Raw genomic sequence first — 18,037 nt, forward strand, 5'->3', positions numbered from 1 at the left:
GGACAGAGCGAGTTTCTTACCGGACAGGACAGGGTCCAATACAAAAAATTGGAAATGAGGAAAAAGTTGGAAATGCGGAAAGGCGTCAATAGCAGGACTACAGAGGGTACAAACATATATTGTGTATCTCTGCACAAACTATTTCAACTGTAGAGAAGCTAGAAACATTTTTTTTACAAATCAAGGACTTTAAGCATTGAATTCTGGATATAAGAGTACAGTGACTACGTAGCTTCTATTTAACACCAGAACTGACGAAACATTCTCCAACCACGCTTTTACAGGTGCGACTCCAACGCATCATACATGTGAAGTGCTAGAACTTTCATTCGTGTGGTCGTTGTGCACTGGGTTAATATAGTTAATATAACGACAGTAGGTCTACATGCTGCAATATAGCTCATGTGTTTGAATGATGGGTCTAGACTGCACAATGTAGCATGAATGCTGTATTTTCTAGTGTTTCTTGCTAAATATAATCAAGCAGCAAAAAGAAAATACAAGAAAATACAAAACAAAATACAAAAAATGTTGCAAGCATCAACGCCCATTGCACGGATTTGGTGTAAAAGGAAACAGCAACAAGGAAGTGTATTACACAGTGCAGAAACCTACAATAATCTCGCGTGGTCTAACAGTAGAGATCAGACTTCTATCCTCTGAAAATCGATTTGAAAAATCATTTAAATTATCCAGTGTTGCTCCTTAGAATATATTGTGCATATGCAGTATATATTGTCATTACTTAATTTAATACACAACAAAACATCAAATTAATTCACCTAAATCTCATGCTGAAGCAATTATGTGAGCACCTATACAACACCAACACCAATCGGCAGTGCGACATTCCTAGTTCTCACTACTTTAATCGCAAGAATATCAGCATCCCAGACAGACGATGTAAGTCAGCATATGGGCAATTTCATGGCCGTATGCATAATTAAGGTGCTTCATGGCATAGGAGTTGCGCTTCATGCTGCTGAACAGTCCGTGAAGTTCATGGTCTGACTCACACTCAACACCTGCTTTTGGGATTGGGCGTCCAATGGTCCAAATAAGGGAGTACTCACAGACTTAGTAATAACAGTGGTAGTAATAATAGTGTATAATAATAATCAGTTGCTTGTCAACGTTCTTTTTACAAATCTCTTTTTCTGACACATTTAAGAGACAACGTCATAAATTTATCATATCAAATTTATCATAAATTTGATCATTTTAGTGTTTACGCTTCTACATCTGTCACTGTAGCCATTAGGCATGTTCTGTTATCAGGCAGCATCTTCAATACACTTTTGAATCCACAGAAGAACTGTTAAAAGAAATCTATACATTCTGGGATAGCCCTGTCACTGACACTCTCCTGGGCAATTATACCAGTAAATATTTGAAGTATTCGATCGGCTGTGCCAAGTGGAATATTCAGCTTCATTTCATTGAGGCAGCCTTAATATTGGTATGCAGTGCATTCACTGCTGCTGAGCTGCACTCCTACACCCATCCTGATCATCAGAACCTTCAGATGACAGGCTATCAGTGCTCTCTGCCAGGCTGGGCTCATTATTCATGTTTAGAGAGTGAGAAGCAGCCGCTGAGGATATATCAGGGGTTGTCTCCGTATATTAGGCAGCTATAGTAAGCTGACTGCACTTCACTGTGCTGTTGCATTGCAACAAATAGTCTTGTACCCGTTGTCAGTTCGTCTTTTTTCCCATTTAGAAAAGGTGCCGAGCTTTCTGCCAAATGCAGCAAATGGCTACCACGACCTTCTTCTTTCTAGTGGGCTCCATAGTGTCTGCTGTTCATTTAACCCAGAGGAAGAATAATGGATAGTCAGCAGTGTTCACATGCATCAATATCGGCATTATTTTATGTTTCAGATTTAATTATTATTAAAGTTATTTACCTACTAATGTTTTCTTGCAGCTATTTAACCTGGTTTTACATTTCTCCTTTCATCCAAGTAAAATTCACTATCTTCAAGTTAGGGCCAAATCACAAATGGCTCCGTATTAACATTGTTTGCTGTACACCCTCACCTAGTGCCCTGCTGTTTTTTTTATGTATTTTGTTGGCCATTTGACTAAAAATTTTCTGTAGGTCTATCAAAGGCCAGAGTATTGGCACACTTGGTTGCGTTTGGGAAGACACGGTTGCTTAGTGTTCAGCATGTTTGCCTCGCACCTCCAGGGTTGGTGGTCGAATCCTGCCTCCGCCCTGTGTGCATGTTCTCCCCATACTTCAGGGGCTTCTTCCGGGTACTACGGTTTCCTCCCCCAGTCCAAAGACTTGCGTTGTAGGCTGATTAGCATTTCCAAATTGTCTGTAGTGGGTGAATGGGTCTGTGAATGTGTGCGATTGTGCCCTGCAGTGGGTTGGCAAGGGTGTCCCTCGCCTCGTGCCCCGAGTTCCTTGGAATGGGCTCCAGGCTCCCCCTCAACACTGTGTAGTATAAGCGGTATGGAAAATGCATGTATGGATGGATGGATGGATGGATGCATGGGTTGTGTTTGGGTGCACACACTGACATTAAAATAAACCTGTTATGTTCTGTGGTGTGGTCTACCCTGAGCAATGGCGAGGCCAGATTTTAAAATACCCCAATATCTTGTATGTCTGGTATAGCTATAGAATAAAATAGATTACAATATATTAGAATAGAATAGAGAGTTCATGCTTACATTCATTCATGAAAACCGACTCTCGGCTCGATGCGTGGCGGCTGTGCCAGTAGGTTGGCTTGGGCTGATGACTGTAAAACAACAGGATGACACAAGATGTCAGTGTTGGTCTGGGAAACAGCAAGGCATCACAGAACTGTACCATATGTACTGTAGACTGTCTGGTACGCTACAGAACTGTAATAATATAAGGGAACTACCAATTACTGAATCCAAAATGAGTGTTTTACATAACAGAAATATTTAAACAGAGGCCATACTCTGTGTAGTATGGTTCCCCTGAGTCACTGTAGGTAATTTCCCAGGTTTCAAGCCCCGCCCCCTGTAGTCCTCTTCTGTGCCTGCTCCCGTTCTCAAAGGCACTGCCGTCCCCTCCACTGGAGTCACGAGACTGGCTGGGGGATGATGTTGGGGCGGGGACACTGCTGGCACCTCCTGAGCCACCTAAAACATCAATAACAGATGGGAAGAGAGAATAATATGAACGCTTCTAGTCTGACAGTCTGTCTGTGGTATTCTATTGATGTTAGTGAGAAGTTTCATCAATTACACAGTTAATTGGAGCAGGTATCACTTAGCCCTATTAAGAGATTCTGAGAATGATCAACTATAGACAGCTCTGCTGTGTGTAATTATAAAAGTATGTATAACAAGCTTTCTACTCTGAACAGGTCTATGTGTTGGCCAAAGAAAGTTAATATAGTTCATAAAAAGTCCAAAGTCCAAATAAAACCAGTACTGTGTCGATATGTACATCTGAGCCAGGTCAGCATCTTACACACCACACTCTGACTGAAGAGAAAGTATATCTAATCCATATAAACATATCACAGTGAAAGCATGCACTGTTGATTGGATGCCATAGAATGGTTTGATCAATGGCTTTGTAAGGTCTGTGCCACCTCCCACGAGACAACTGAGCCAATGCAGGAAAAGTGCATAGCACGACAAAACCAAAGTGAACTTATGAAAGCGTCGAATGGACAGTTTTAGCAGACCATTGACTGGAGCGATATCCGATTACATTGTAGCAAAGAGCCAAATTCACTGAGGCCTCATTAAAACAATTCAGATAACTGATAAATTCAAAAAGTAATTCGAGAATAACTCATTGGTCAATAAAGAAAACAGCTCCAGTAATCCTTTGAATCATACAAACAGAATTCTGTACAGAAATTATGTTCAAGTAAACATTAATAATACTCTACAAAAAGGGGGGGTAAAGTTACCTAACAGGATTTTGGCATGGTAGAAGTGGCTTTCTCCAAGAACCTCAATCAACAGTGAATCCCATATCAGTTGGAATCGGATGACAGATTTGAAGGCCCTGCCTTTCACAGCGCTGCCCTTTGGAATACTTGACATATCTATAGCTCATGGCTATCTTTCTCGCCTTGAGCTGAACTTAAGACTAGAATGTATCCCTAATATAAATATTCAGCTAAATTGATAGACATAACTTTACATTCCCAGAAAATATTTAAAAAAATATATTGTTACCATTCTGAAATAGATAGGTAAACTGATTTTCAGATTGGCTTCCTGTTCACTGACCTCAAATGCACAGCTACCCCCTGCTACCCCCATTTTCTGGATTTGCCATTTTGTAGTGCTCTTCAAAAACATGAAGAATATCCAGTGCACCATGATAGGTAATGTACAAACAGTGTACCCTAGCAGCCATGAAATACCTGAAATGCACTGCGTTGTTTGGTTTGATTTAGCGTGCCCCCTTACCCCTCTCTGATAAATACAGTCGGTTACTACAGAATAGCAATGGCCCTTCAGACTTTTCACAGTTGAAAGGAGCAGAAATGTGACATCGTTTCTACAGTATATAGCTTTGTTACTTTATTGTCCTTAGGTTTGGTGAAGGTCAAATGATTGTGTCAATCAAGAATTAGCTAAATACGTGTGTGTCTTTAAGCAATGGAACAAGACTACAACATTTTACTTCAATCAACGATTCCCCTATAATAGTGCTCTCTGTAGTGGTCCTGATTTTCCAATGTAGGTAATAATGAGTAGGAGACTATTTTAGAGCTTTGTTACCTTTCTTTTCCTTTGAAGTACAATGACACTACCCTATTTTCCTTTATGAATTTTCAATTATGAATGACATTTATTGCATCTACCATATAATGGTCCTTTTTAGAATATCTATGCGTCCATAAAATGTAACATTATTACACAAGACAAAAGGTGAAAAAACAAGCAGTGTCGCAAGTAATATAGCCCGGTGATATCAAATTTATTCCAGGTTCATTAATTTAAACCATAAGCATCCCCAGCTGGGACCTGAACAGCTGCAAGCTGCCCCCTCAATTCTAAGATAATTAGCAAGCTCCCGGTACAGACATAACCCATTCTCCAAATACACACACACACACGCACACATTTTATGCTTTATTTGGGTACTTCAAGTGTGCTAGCTGAATCTGGGCATAAATTGAAATTCAGTGACACAGACATAGATCTCCAGGAGCAGGGTTGGTGACCACTGATTTAATGTAAATAACTGAGTAATACGCAGAGTAAAAAAACATACTTACTTGTGTAAAAGTACAGCTCAAGAAAATTACTCAAGTAGGAGTAAATAAGTCATTTGATGGAAAACTCCTTAATATAAACTAGTATTTTCTTTCTAGTATATAAAGAAAAGTAATTTTAGCTGGGTAGCCAAATGCTGTTGGGGTTTCAGTAGCTTGCTAGGTTTTTTGCTAGCTAGCTCACGTAAATGAATGCATGTTGCTAGCTACATAGTTAGCTATCTGTCAAAGAGGCCCTTTACACATTACCCTAATCGTTACACATAGACTGTAGCATCACTTAGATATATTTAACACAACAGGCAGTCGCTACCGAAGTTTAATGCAATGCTTTCCTACTGTATCTGACTAGCTCATCTAGCTTCCACCGCATGTTGGATGTTGAGCTGTGAAATATCTCCACACGTTTTGGCTTGCAATATTTGCAGATCATTATCATGCTGTTTCCTTCGAAGCATTTCAATCGGACCAAGGATGTCTCCACTGTCTCAGACACTGCTGCTGCTAAGCATTTGTCTTGAAAATGAGACTTTCTGCAGGAACCTGCTTTATAGTAATTGGGTCTCAAAATTGGAATTATTTCAGATTTGCACATACTAGCTATGTCACCATCTACGTATTTTTTATGCGAACTTTGCGGATAAAAAAAAACAAAAAACATTTGATGGAAACACCAGATAATTAATTAATTTTTTTTGCGATAAGAATACATGCGCATAAACTATGATGGAAACACATTTATCAAATAAATTCCTCGATGCACATCGAAAAATGTCATGTGACTTTTGCCTCAACAAATCATGTGATTGGACAATTGGCTCAGAAAAGTTTTTCTGTCGGAACTGGGGCACGGTTGGTCAGCAAAACTGGACTAACCAGCGGACCAATCTCGTTGCGCAGCACCTCAAATGCTGTTTTTGTCATTCTGAAATGTCTGAGCCAAAGTCTGTCACCAAAATGATTTGGTAAAATTACCACCTTCCATTTGTATTTACACTTTGCGCCAGTTTCCCCGGAAGTGACGATTTTGTTCTCTTGAACACATTGTTGAAGTGAACCGTATACTCAAGTATACATGGAGTTTGTTACTTTCCAACCCTGACAATATATTAAGACTTAAATTTGAGCATGAATACTCGTCTTTTGGACAAATATGCCTCGTGCTAAGTATGTTGCTCTAGAACCATGCATTTATCATCATCGGAAGGTGAATGACATTTCAAAGAGAGAATTATAGAGAAATTCACATTTTCGTCTTACTGCCAACTCAAGCTACCTATTAAAGTTCAAAGACAGAGAATCTTTTACTGCGGCCAGTTCTATTATAACAGTTTCTCGACAATCCTGACTCCAAGAGGCTTTGGCTACTTATAATGATCCTCCTTACCATTAGTAGTCTGAATGGTATTAATAGTAACACTGGGAACCCTACAGTTTATTATTGCACAGTTATCACTATTATCCTGTGCTGTTCTCCATCCTTCCTTCCCTACCTGATAGCCCAGAGTCTCCCTCACTGTTGTACCCTTCCTCTGCCGCTTTCTCCAGGTTACTGAGGGATTTGCTGCGTGTGCGGAAGTTCTGTAGAAGCTTGCAGTGCTCCTGGTAGGTGATGGGGGGGCTGTCGGGACCGATGTGGATCGGTCGAGGGGTTCCGTAATAGTTCCCTAAGGAAGAATGAAGGTGGAGAAGACGCGTATGTGGTTTATTTACCCGGGGAACCTTTAACACAGTTGCAAAACTATAATGGCTTCTAGCCAATAACAACATGCATTTATATAAACATTTTCAAAAGCACGCATACTCAATAGTGCATAACCAATCAGAGAGTGTATGACAATCATACATTTAATTGATATCAACACATAAATGCTGAACCTGCAAGTTCCCAAGTTCTTATATTACATAATCATGTGTGCGATAGGGTTTAGAGCACAAATAATATGCATTTATTGTAACATAGCTGATTTTTCAAGTTACCTTGAGCTTTTTGCAGACTCAAGGTAACTGATATTTATAGTACTAGCTAATCAATATAAAAAAGCATGGCTGTAGCAGTTTTTTTTTTCTTTTCTTTTTTTCGAAAATCATTATGCTCCAGAAAAAAAAGAAAAGAAAAAAAAACCCCACAGTGAAAGCAGTCCCATACTGTTTTATAGTATTTTCATCCCAAGACTTTACTGAACTGCATATTCAGTTCTTCTTGTGCTCTTGCGTAATGCTGATGATTTATTGACAGAGTAACTCGCTAGCAAAGCATAAATCCTGGCCCGGGCTGGTCTGACAAGGTGAGAATGACGTTTATGGTGCTGGGTAAATGCTGCAGCATCTTTTATGCTAATACATCTCACTCTCTTAATCAGGAGAGGGAGGTGATCCTGCCCCAGAGAGCCATAACTCACCTATACTCCCTGTGAGCATTACATGGCCGATAACACCGGTGCTGAATATTAAATTGCTTAAAGGTTTGAGAATTCATTGCTATATATATATTACTGTCTAATATTAAAATGCTGTAGGATGTGATAGTGGTACTGCAGTTTCACAGGGTGGATGAAAATAGATGTTTAAACATATTTAACACTGAGGTTATTGCTTAGTAATGGATTTGTTTTGTGGCAGAAATATAACAATACATTACTATTTAAAAAAAAAAACACTGCAAGAAGTCTGGGAGAAAATGGAAATGTCTGATTAATTCATGGGTCAGTTCTGCTTAAAGTTGGCAAACTCATTATATAAGGTCAGAATGAAGCCAGTAACAAGAGACCTCATATGACATATTCTTTTTTTAAACTCATCCACTGATATATTTTTTTTTTCAGCAAAGGTCCTGTTAGAATGGTTTCTAAAGTTGGGGCCACGTCTTGAATCACAATGACTGACCTTTGAATTTGCCGCTCTCCAGCAGAGCTCCCGACTCCTCTAGAGAGAAGAATTCTTCAACAGACACAAAGTTATAATCCACTCCTGAGATCTCGCCATCTCGAGGCTGTCTGGTTGTACCTACAGTTTATATTAAAAAAAAAAAAAAGAAAAAGAACACAAAAAGTGTGTGTGTGTTCGAATTAATTTATGCCTTCATTCCTTCCTCACCTCTCTTGATCAGAAATCCATCTTAAACTCCACATAGAACTAAAAATGATGTAGTGCACGTTATTACACTTAGCTATATTGATTCAAATTAAATACACCGATCAGCCATAACATTATAACCAACTTCCTAATATCATGTAGATCCTCTTTGTGCTGCAAAACAACTCTGACCCGTCATGGTATGGACTCCACATGACCTCTGAAGGTGTGCTGTGGTATGTGGAACCAAGACGCTAGCAGCAGATCCTTTAAGTCCTGTAAGTTAGGAGGTCGAGCCTCCATGCATCAGATTTGTTTGTCCAGTATGTCTCACAGATGCTCGATTGGATTGAGATCTGAGGAATTTGGAGGCCAAGTCAACACCCTGAACTCTTTGTCATGTTCTTCAAACAATTCCTGGACAATTTGTGCAGTGTAGCAGGTGCACTATCCTGCTGAAAGAGGCAACTGCCATTAGGGAATAGCGTTGCCATGGAGTGGTGTACTTGGTCTGCAACAATGTTTAGGACCCAAGATTTCCCAGCAGAACACTGCCCAGAGTATCACACTTCCGAGCCAGCTTGCCTTCTTCCCATAGTGCATCCTGGTGCCATCTCTTCCCCATGTAAGCAACAGGTGTAAGTTTACACATGATGTAAGAGAAAACGTGATTCATCAGACCGGGCCACCTTCTTCCATTGCTCCATGGTCCTGTTCTGATACTCGCGTGTCCATTGTAGGCACTTTCACTGGTGGACAGGGGTCAGCATGGGCACTCTGACTGATCAGTGGCTACGCAGTTCCGTATGCAGCAAGCTGTCATACTCTGTGTGTTCTGAAACCTTTCTGTTATAGCCAGCATTAACTTTTTCAGTTTGTGCTACAGTAGCTCTTCTGTGGGTTCGAAGCAGACGAGCTAGCCTTTGCTCCCCAGGCGCATCAGTGATCCTTGGGTGCCCATGACCCCGTCTCCGGTTCACTGATTGTCCTTCCTTGGACCATGTTTGGTAGGTACTAACCACTATATACCAGGAACACCCCACAAGACCTGCCATTTTGGAGATGCTCTGACCCGGGCTTCTAGCCATCACAATTTGGAACTTGTCAAAGTCGCTCAGATCCTTATGCTTGCCCATTTTTCCTGCTTCCAATGCATCAACTTTGACTGTTCACTTGCTGCCTAATATATCCCACCCCTTGACAGGTGCCATTGTAACGAGATAATCAATGCTATTCATTTCACCTGTCCGTGGTTTTAAGGTTATGGCTGATCAGTGTAGTTTCAGTTATATTGAACCAAATGTCATTTAAAATAGGCACTTTATCGGTACTTCCATAAAAATTCTGACGAGGATAAAGCGGTTCCTGAAGATAAATGCATGAATGAAAAGCAAGAGTGAAATATTTGAAAAACACAAGCTATTTTCCTAGCAGTAAACCAGCTAGCTAGCTATTTGCGATAGCAGGAGGACTGTTGCAAATTTCATATTCATGCATACAGTACGCATAGATCCTGTCATTTTTATTGAGGTTAGATGTGTAGAGATCTTCCTGGACCTTCTTTGTAGCATTAAAGACACAAAAAAAACAACTGCCAATTTGTCAAAAATAGCACATTTAGGGAAACTCTAAGGAGGACCCAATCATTTTATTCCTCTTTACGTACAGCATTTTCTACTTCTACTTTATTTATGATTGTCAGATAAGCAGGCTTGTAATGACAATGCCACAAATGGTCCAGACCAATCCTGCTGTTCAAACACCTACATTCTGGCATGTCCTGTCAGCTCTCAGTGGACTTCTACAGGGATTCTGAACGGTTACACTCTGTCACTCCATCAATCTTCCCTTGCATTTTCCTCCTTACTGTCTGACATACACACACACACACAATTCAAAATCGAATTATGCTGCTTGATCATCTCAGTTTTATTTGTCCTCTACGCCCCCGAGGTGCGGCGTTCTCAGTTTTATTAGGTTGTGAGTGTGTGTGTGTGTGTGTGTGTGTGTGTGTGTGTCTGTATTGACATATTCAGCTCACATAACCAGAGGCTCAGTTTTGTTCTTCGACCAAGCTGCTTCTCACCACACCCACCACATGTCAATCATGACATGTCCAGAAGCTATTAGAAAAGGGGAAGGGTTCTGTGATGGGCTGTCTGTCCAATAATCTGAGTGACCCCAAGGGTGTATGTGTGTGTGTGTGTGTGGGGGGGGGGGGGTATAAGACTCGAACACATCTCAGCTGTACACAATACGAGACATTCTCATGTAGAAGCGCACTGTCTGCTTGAATATTGATTAATGGAATGCAAGAAAATAGAAACGTCTCTAATTATCATTATTAAGTAGCTTTATCAATAATTAATGGTCTGGCTACAGGGGTCAAATGTAAAATGGCTTCCCGGGAAAGGAGACGAATGACACAGCTTCGCACTTAAGCCTTAACAGGATCTCCATGACAACGTCTAGTTAGAGCTATCACTCACTGTCCCAGTGTCCACTGGAAATAACACTGTGTCACATTACTGAAGAATTCGTCCCCAGATAATGCACAGATGTGGAAAAGGGCTTTTAATTATATAACCCTTTAGCTGCTATCTTCAAAATATAACCCTATGGATCCGTTCAGCACAACAATACGTTCGACAGACTGCATAATAAAGTAAACTGTTATATTAATATATTACGTGAGCTGTAATAAACAGTTAAACTTAATCAAGCCCACATTCCCTCCTCTGAGAAAAGAACTTCCTCATTAACTTGAGTCAGGAGAGGACTTACGAGGATGTAAAAAACAATATGCTTCTCCTAATCACACTGTTTTGCACAAGTTAATATGCTAGCATGCTAGTCGGCATTAATAACACACACGCACCCGGACAGCAAAGTCTCTCTTTTCTTCAGACAGCCTGATACATATTCGAAAACTGAAAAACAAACAAATACATATTTGTGCTACAGAGAGCTGTGTGACATTCACAGCACAACTAGCTAACAGTAGAAAATCTTTGTGCTTCCGACAGCCTCGTTGTATCAGCCGGCAGGGTTGCCAGAGTCTTTACACCAAACTGGACTAGCTATAAAACAACAAATAAAATAATAAGAAAAGGTAACATGTGGGGCGGCTGTGGCTCAGGTGGTAGAGCGGGTTGTCCACTAATCGTAGGGTTGGTGGTTCGATTCCCGCCCACATGACTCCACATACCACAGTGTCCTTGAGAAAGACACTGAACCCCAAGTTGCTCCCGATGGCAAGTTAGCGCCTTGCATGGCAGCTCTGCTACCATTGGTGTGTGAGTGTGTGAGTGTGTGTGTGAATGGGTGAATGAGACACAGTGTAAAGTGCTTTGGATAAAGGTGCTATATAAGTGCAGACCATTAAAATAATAATAGGCTGCCAGCACACCTTCGGTGCTTGGCCCCCTAAAAATGTGCATGCACCACGGTGAACTTCTTTTACAAGTAAAGACTTCCTTTTCCACTGGTCATACTTTTCGTGCAGGTTTTTAAGATGTAGTTGTTATAGTTGTCTTCATTTGAGTGACCACAGATTTATTTATTTTTTAAGTTGCTATTTGACAGATATAAGCCGATGTTCCACTGATTTGCTCGTGAGGCAGCACACTCACTACCCCATTTAGCTTCCATAGAATTATAATTGCCCCTGGTGGTCAAAAATGCAAACTGCAACAAGCACTAATAGTCCACTGGGGAAAGAATCATGTTGCCCCATGCTTGAGGGAGGAGCCATGGACAGGACAAGTAATAGGGTTGCCAGATTGGGTTAGTTTAAAAATACTTCACAGTGGCCATGATCTTGTTTTAAAGCAAATATCCAAAATCTAATTGATTTTAACAAAATCTTGAGTCTTTTTGAGTTGCGTAGTTTTTGAACTTGTAGCTGGCCTGAAATTTATTTTTTTGCCAAAACCTGGTTATGGAAATTTGCATTTCTGTGTACGGTTCACACACTGTGATAATGATGACAAGAAAACACACCTGCTGTATCCAACACAAAGGCTCGTTCAAAACCACTAAAAACAAGCTGTGCTGGATGACTGAATGCTTTCAAGGTTGAACTGCCTATTACAGTGGGGTTTTTTAAAAATCACTAGATAGTAGCCTAAAGCATACATCACGTTTGATAGCCTCTGGACTTCATTTTGTTTTAGGCTACACCGTTACTATGTTGATATCATTCAGCTCCACTAGCATACATTCATTTCAATTCCGTCCTCAAATGTATTTGTTAAACGTGAAGGACGCACTGATGATACTGGTGTCTGCTGGGGTGAAGGGAAAGCTACCCAAAAACTCATGGGGCACAAAGCAAAAACACACTCTCCCAGTGAGGCATACACAAAACGTGCTTTATATAGGCTTTGAGATCAATTACATGGTACAAGCAGAAACAAGGAAACTCCACAATATTCTGAGGAGCTTGCAATTATTCAAAATTACTCTCAGATTTTCTGCAGATTTGGGCCAAGACACGTCATGTGATGTCATCACAACGTGCATTCAGCCAAACCCCTCTCCGGTTCACGTGCGTTGAACATGAGTACAGCTAAAAGGTCTCATTTATCAACAAACAGCACTGCGAACGAAACTGCGCAAAACAATTTCGTGCCAATTCAAGTAATTTTCTGCAAAAAAAAAACAACAAGCACAAAAAAAAACGCCTCCAACAATCGCCGCAACAATCACAAAAGAAACTCTGCGAAATCCTATATGGACTGACAAAGCCATTAGACAAAACAAATGCAATTGTACAGAATGTGCAATCTATTGTCTATGGAGTCATTTAAGCACGTAACCATGGAGGCCACATTTCAATATAATTCCATTACATGCATTATTGATAAATGCTTCACTGTTACTTAATTTGCATATAATCTTTTATGACCCACTTTCATGTAGCTGGTAATGTGTAAAGCACTGCTTCTCTCTCTCTCTCTCTCATCCATTAACCTATTCCATAGTTTTGGTTTAATGGTTTAATGTATGAAGAGTAATTACATTCATACATCCACTTCTCATTCACATCTTCATCCATTCAGAGTTGAAATAAGTTGTAGTTTATGAACAAAGCATGCAGCGGGAAGGATGGGGGATGGAAGATTAAATTAACCCTTAACCACAGCAGGGAAGGGGAATGTCTTCGTACGACTATACAGTACGCACACTAATGACCTGCTTACTGACATGTTTTACGTGAGCATTTAGTATCGAAAACCCATAGACTAATGAGAGCTATAGTGTGGCCGGTTAATGAATCTTGGGAATGGTTTTCAGCACTTTATGCCCCACTGCAGTTATGTGATACAAACCTTATGTAACGTATCTTGCAATATGATACTTAAAACTACTTATACTCTGTTTTCTAGAATAACCTGACCAGACAGCATAGCCAGGGAATGTCAATAACACACACGCACACACACACACACACACACACACACACACCACACATAAATATTTGGACATTACTCTCAAACGTTTCTGTGGACATGACCATAATGTAAGACAGGTCTCCTTTGTGTTTATTTCAGCCCTTATAAATCACATACTGTAGACCTATGCGACCAACATACATGGCCTAACATATTATCAGAATTCTTCATTTTACTCAATTAAACATAACAATTAAAGTACAAAGATACTGTTGAATTCTTGAAACGGATTGGTCAGAAGGCGTCGATTCATTTTCTCTAACATATATATAACGCGCTCTTTCTTATACATTGTCATTTCTATCATTCTATTGTTCCTTACTAATAAACAGATTAAAAAGCTTGTGTCGGGGGCACAGTGGCTTAGTGGTTAGGCATGTTTGCCTCGCATCTCCACGGTTGGGAGTTTGATTCCTGCTTCCGCCCTGTGTGCGCGGAGTTTGCATGTTCTCCCCGTGCTTTCCGGGTTTCCTCTGAGTACTCCGGTTTCCTACCCCAATCCAAAGATATGCGTTGTAGGATGACTGGCATTTCCAAATTTTCCGGAGTGTGTGTGTGTGATTGTGCCCTGCGATGGATTAACACCCCGTCCAGGGTGTCCCCCGCCTTGTGCCCCGAGTCCCCTAACATGGTGAAGCTTTCTCTAAGGAAGATGTTTATTTAAAATTTGTGGAAGGAGTCTCCAGTGTGACTGTCATTACGTTTTCCACCACAGGAAAGTCTGCAGGACAGAAGTCCTTGTGCTTTATGGTTTCTCATCTTATTAATTTCAAGAGAAAGAAAAAAGAGAGGCTGGGAGGGAATGACTGTTTATAGACGCTATAACTAGGAACTCACCTGCCTCGTGAATGTTCCACAACATTAAAAGTAACTATAAATGATGAAAAAGCATGACACTCATTAATAAATTAAAAATGACCATCGTTGGCAAATTGCATTTCTGTATTAATCCGCATCATGCTCCTCCGATGTGGAATATTTCCCTATAACAACATATCCTGTCGTATTTTATTCCTTAATTATACTTCCCAAAACAGGCAATGCACTACAAGTTTTGTCCCTCCTATCACTGTCTACTGCAACACACCCTGCACCGCATCCAATTTGTTTATACTGATCTTCCCGAGCCAAGGCGAGTCAGATCAGTGAAGCCAGCCTGAGGCAGCTCTGCCCTTCTGTCTGCTTGGCTTAGTGGAAACAAACATTGCCTTTGGTTCATCCTGACAAAAAAATAAATAACTCAGCTACACTACTCTATTTAAAAGTCTATGCACATTGTTCAATGAACTATTGTTGAATACGTTTGTGTATGGTAGCTACTGTATATTAGCCGTAAACTGATTCATGTGTACCTGACTTACAAAAGTCAGCACTCATCTGCTAACATCTGCACTTGTTCATTTTAAGCTGAGAGTTAAAGCTGTGTCATTGCAATAAAGGCAACGTATTTGATTTCTGGCATCAGTTCTGTAATAAAATCCGACGTGCAGCTGTGGATAAATACTGTACGTTCCCCGAGAAACAAGTGCTTTTTTTTTCTGCCAGACTAAATTTAGCAGTGATAAGAGATGCTATACATGAACTGAAGCATGCAGCTGTGGTGGAAAAAGACATTTGCCTGGCTTCGTCACAATCACGACTTCATCCCTGCTTAGACTGAAAGCGACCACCCCCTGAAAGAGGAAAAAACGAGGACGCCGCAACCTGTGTCTTCGGCGTACGCGTTTATGTGTTTGTCTGGATGTTGGCGATTCACACACACATTGAGTGTGTTTTGACCTTGAAATTACAGTGTTAGGTTTGGTCCTGTATTATCTGTTTTGATTCATATGTCAATTTGTTTATGAGATGAATGCTTATTATTCTTGGATGTAGGGTTAACAGTGGAAAGAGAGGTGATTACAAAGATGATAAAGTAGGAAGATAGGTGAATAACAGATCGAGAGAGAGATCATTGTTCATTCATTTTGTGTCTTCATATTCATTTATAAAGTACATTGTGGGAAATTTTGGCTAGGCACAATAAAACTCATTGTTGGAGAAGTTGTTGGAGTGTGTGCGTGTGTGTGTGTGTGTGTGTGTGTGTGTGTGTGTTCATAGCAAAACAAAATGTAGGGCTTGGAAGATGGTGGGCAAAATGACCTACTTCACAGCATAAACCAGAGATTACCGGAGTCACGTCTTTACAGACTTACACACACACACACACACAAGGCAAGGTAAGGATAAAAAAGGCTTATGATCAGACTTCATTTTTTCATACTTAATTCCAATGTTCTCAATATGAATATAATCTGAACATTTACAACAGTATTCAGTTGTATGTGTCTGTGTGTGTGTGTTTAGATAGTTATGCAATTATCCTGAAATAAAAGTGAACAAAGTGAAAGTAATCAATAGTCATATGTTAAAATTCAATAAAGGTAGTAAAATCTTCCAAATCCAATGCTTTCTCGTGCTCTTGGTCTGACCTAAACATTTAAATTAGATGAGCCTATCGAATCCTCACATGAATAAGGAGTCATCTGGTCTCCAGCTTCTCTGCTGTTGATCATGTTGGATAGTTTGTGCAATTTTTAACATGAAAAGTTTCATGTCTCATTAATCCTCAGGCTCCTCTGCCATGTTACATCTATAGTAGGTGAGCTCGCCTGACCTTTTACTCTTCTATTAGAAGTTATGAACCTTGTTTAATCAAAATGTTTAGTTAATACTAACAAAAGGAAACATCAACGTGCCTCAGTTTCCACCTGATCGTTTTTACTCTGTTACTCCAATGTGTGAAAATTGGATTGGTGAAATTGAGTGGCGCAACAGAAAAGTTTCTGTCCTGTTACCTTTGAGATCATGCGTTCAAATCTTGACGATGCCGCAGCTATTCATGGCTAGGAGGGCTGGTCGACTTTCTCTCCTGTCAATCAGTGAGACACTAGCCAATCATGGGTGTATGTGAGCGCATGTATGTGGAAGAGGGTAGATAGCACTTTCCTCTGAGTGTGTTATGCTGCCCCGTGATGCTGCATGAGCAGCAGTTTGAAAATATGGTTGGCTTCACGTGTCTTGGAGGAATTATGTGTTAGCTTTCACCCTCCCCGTTTGGTAGCTATGGTGTGACAGGGCAGTGCTGGTGGGTGGGAATTGGCAAAAGACCAAACTGAGGAGAAAATGGGGGAAAAATTCAAACCGAAAAAAAAAATAGAACAAAATATACTTTAGCGATTGTTAGTAGCTTTAGTGACTTTGACTTTGGTGATGACTTGCTCATGCCCATCTCATCCTAAGATCTTTTTTGTTGGCATGGATTGGTTGTGCACTAATTTTCAACATATATTTGAAATGTCTATTGATGGAATTCAACAACTGACCTTTGACTTCCATTATAAGAGTGTTTCAGCAGCTTTTCCCATTAAAATTTGTCAGATTGGCCAAAATCAAGGGTGGCATTTAGCATGTACTTCCTCCAGTGATATGATAATGAATCTTTATTGTCACATATACATTACAGCACAATATACATACCACAGCATGTTAGGAAGCTGGGGTCAGAGCATAGCCATGATACAGCACCCCCAGAGCAGAGAGGGTTAAGGGCCTTGCTCAAGGGCCCAACAGTGGCAGTATGGCAGTGCTGGGGCTTGAACCCCCAACCTTCTGATCAGTAACCCAGAGCCTTAACCACCAAGCCACCAGCCACAGGTGAAGCCAGCCAACCACATCTTTTCAAGCTTTCAAGTCTTTCAAGCATCTTTTCAAACTGCTGTTCGTGCTGTGTCACAGAGCAGCATAACACACTCGGAGGTAAGCGCTATCTGTCCTCCTCCACATACATGTTCTCACAGACACCCATGATTGGTTAGTGTCACTGTGATTGACAGGAGACTCTGTCCCTCCCACACATACATCACAGAAAAATGTGAAAACATGAAAGCAAGTGGGAGAGAGACAGAGAGAGAGAGATGGATGGAATTTTCCTGCTTCCCATTTGTCACAGCTACATCCACTTAATTAGAGATTTTTCGATAACAGCTAATCGAAATCTGTCTCTCATCTTAATTTTAAAAGTCAAAATATTAACCAAAATATAATCAGGGTTAATCACAGGCATGAGAGAGAGAGAGAGAGAGAGAGAGAGAGAGAGAGAGATGTGCTGAGAAAAATTGAAAGTGTGAAAGAGAGAAAGTTTAAGGGAAGAAAGTGTGAAAAGAACGACAGGGAAGCCGAAAACATCTTTGGCTCCAGCTCTTTTAGTTGCTACTCTTCACTTTTAAAATGT

General features: G+C 40.4%; 1 protein-coding gene across 2 annotated transcripts in view; it reads right to left on the reverse strand.

Annotated features, from left to right (window-relative positions):
- LOC128607465 (membrane-associated guanylate kinase, WW and PDZ domain-containing protein 1) overlaps positions 1-18,037 on the reverse strand; it is a 66,934-nt gene that overhangs the window by 22,555 nt on the left and 26,342 nt on the right. For both annotated transcript variants that reach the window (XM_053624336.1, XM_053624337.1), the window contains 4 exons: positions 8,120-8,239; positions 6,727-6,900; positions 2,945-3,128; positions 2,685-2,755 (listed from right to left, as the gene is read on the reverse strand). In XM_053624336.1, the coding sequence (XP_053480311.1) occupies positions 2,685-2,755; positions 2,945-3,128; positions 6,727-6,900; positions 8,120-8,239 (549 nt within the window). The remainder of the gene's footprint in view (positions 1-2,684; positions 2,756-2,944; positions 3,129-6,726; positions 6,901-8,119; positions 8,240-18,037) is intronic.

This window comes from Ictalurus furcatus, chromosome 5 (genome assembly GCF_023375685.1).
Source record: "Ictalurus furcatus strain D&B chromosome 5, Billie_1.0, whole genome shotgun sequence".
In the NCBI taxonomy this organism is placed as follows: domain Eukaryota; kingdom Metazoa; phylum Chordata; class Actinopteri; order Siluriformes; family Ictaluridae; genus Ictalurus; species Ictalurus furcatus.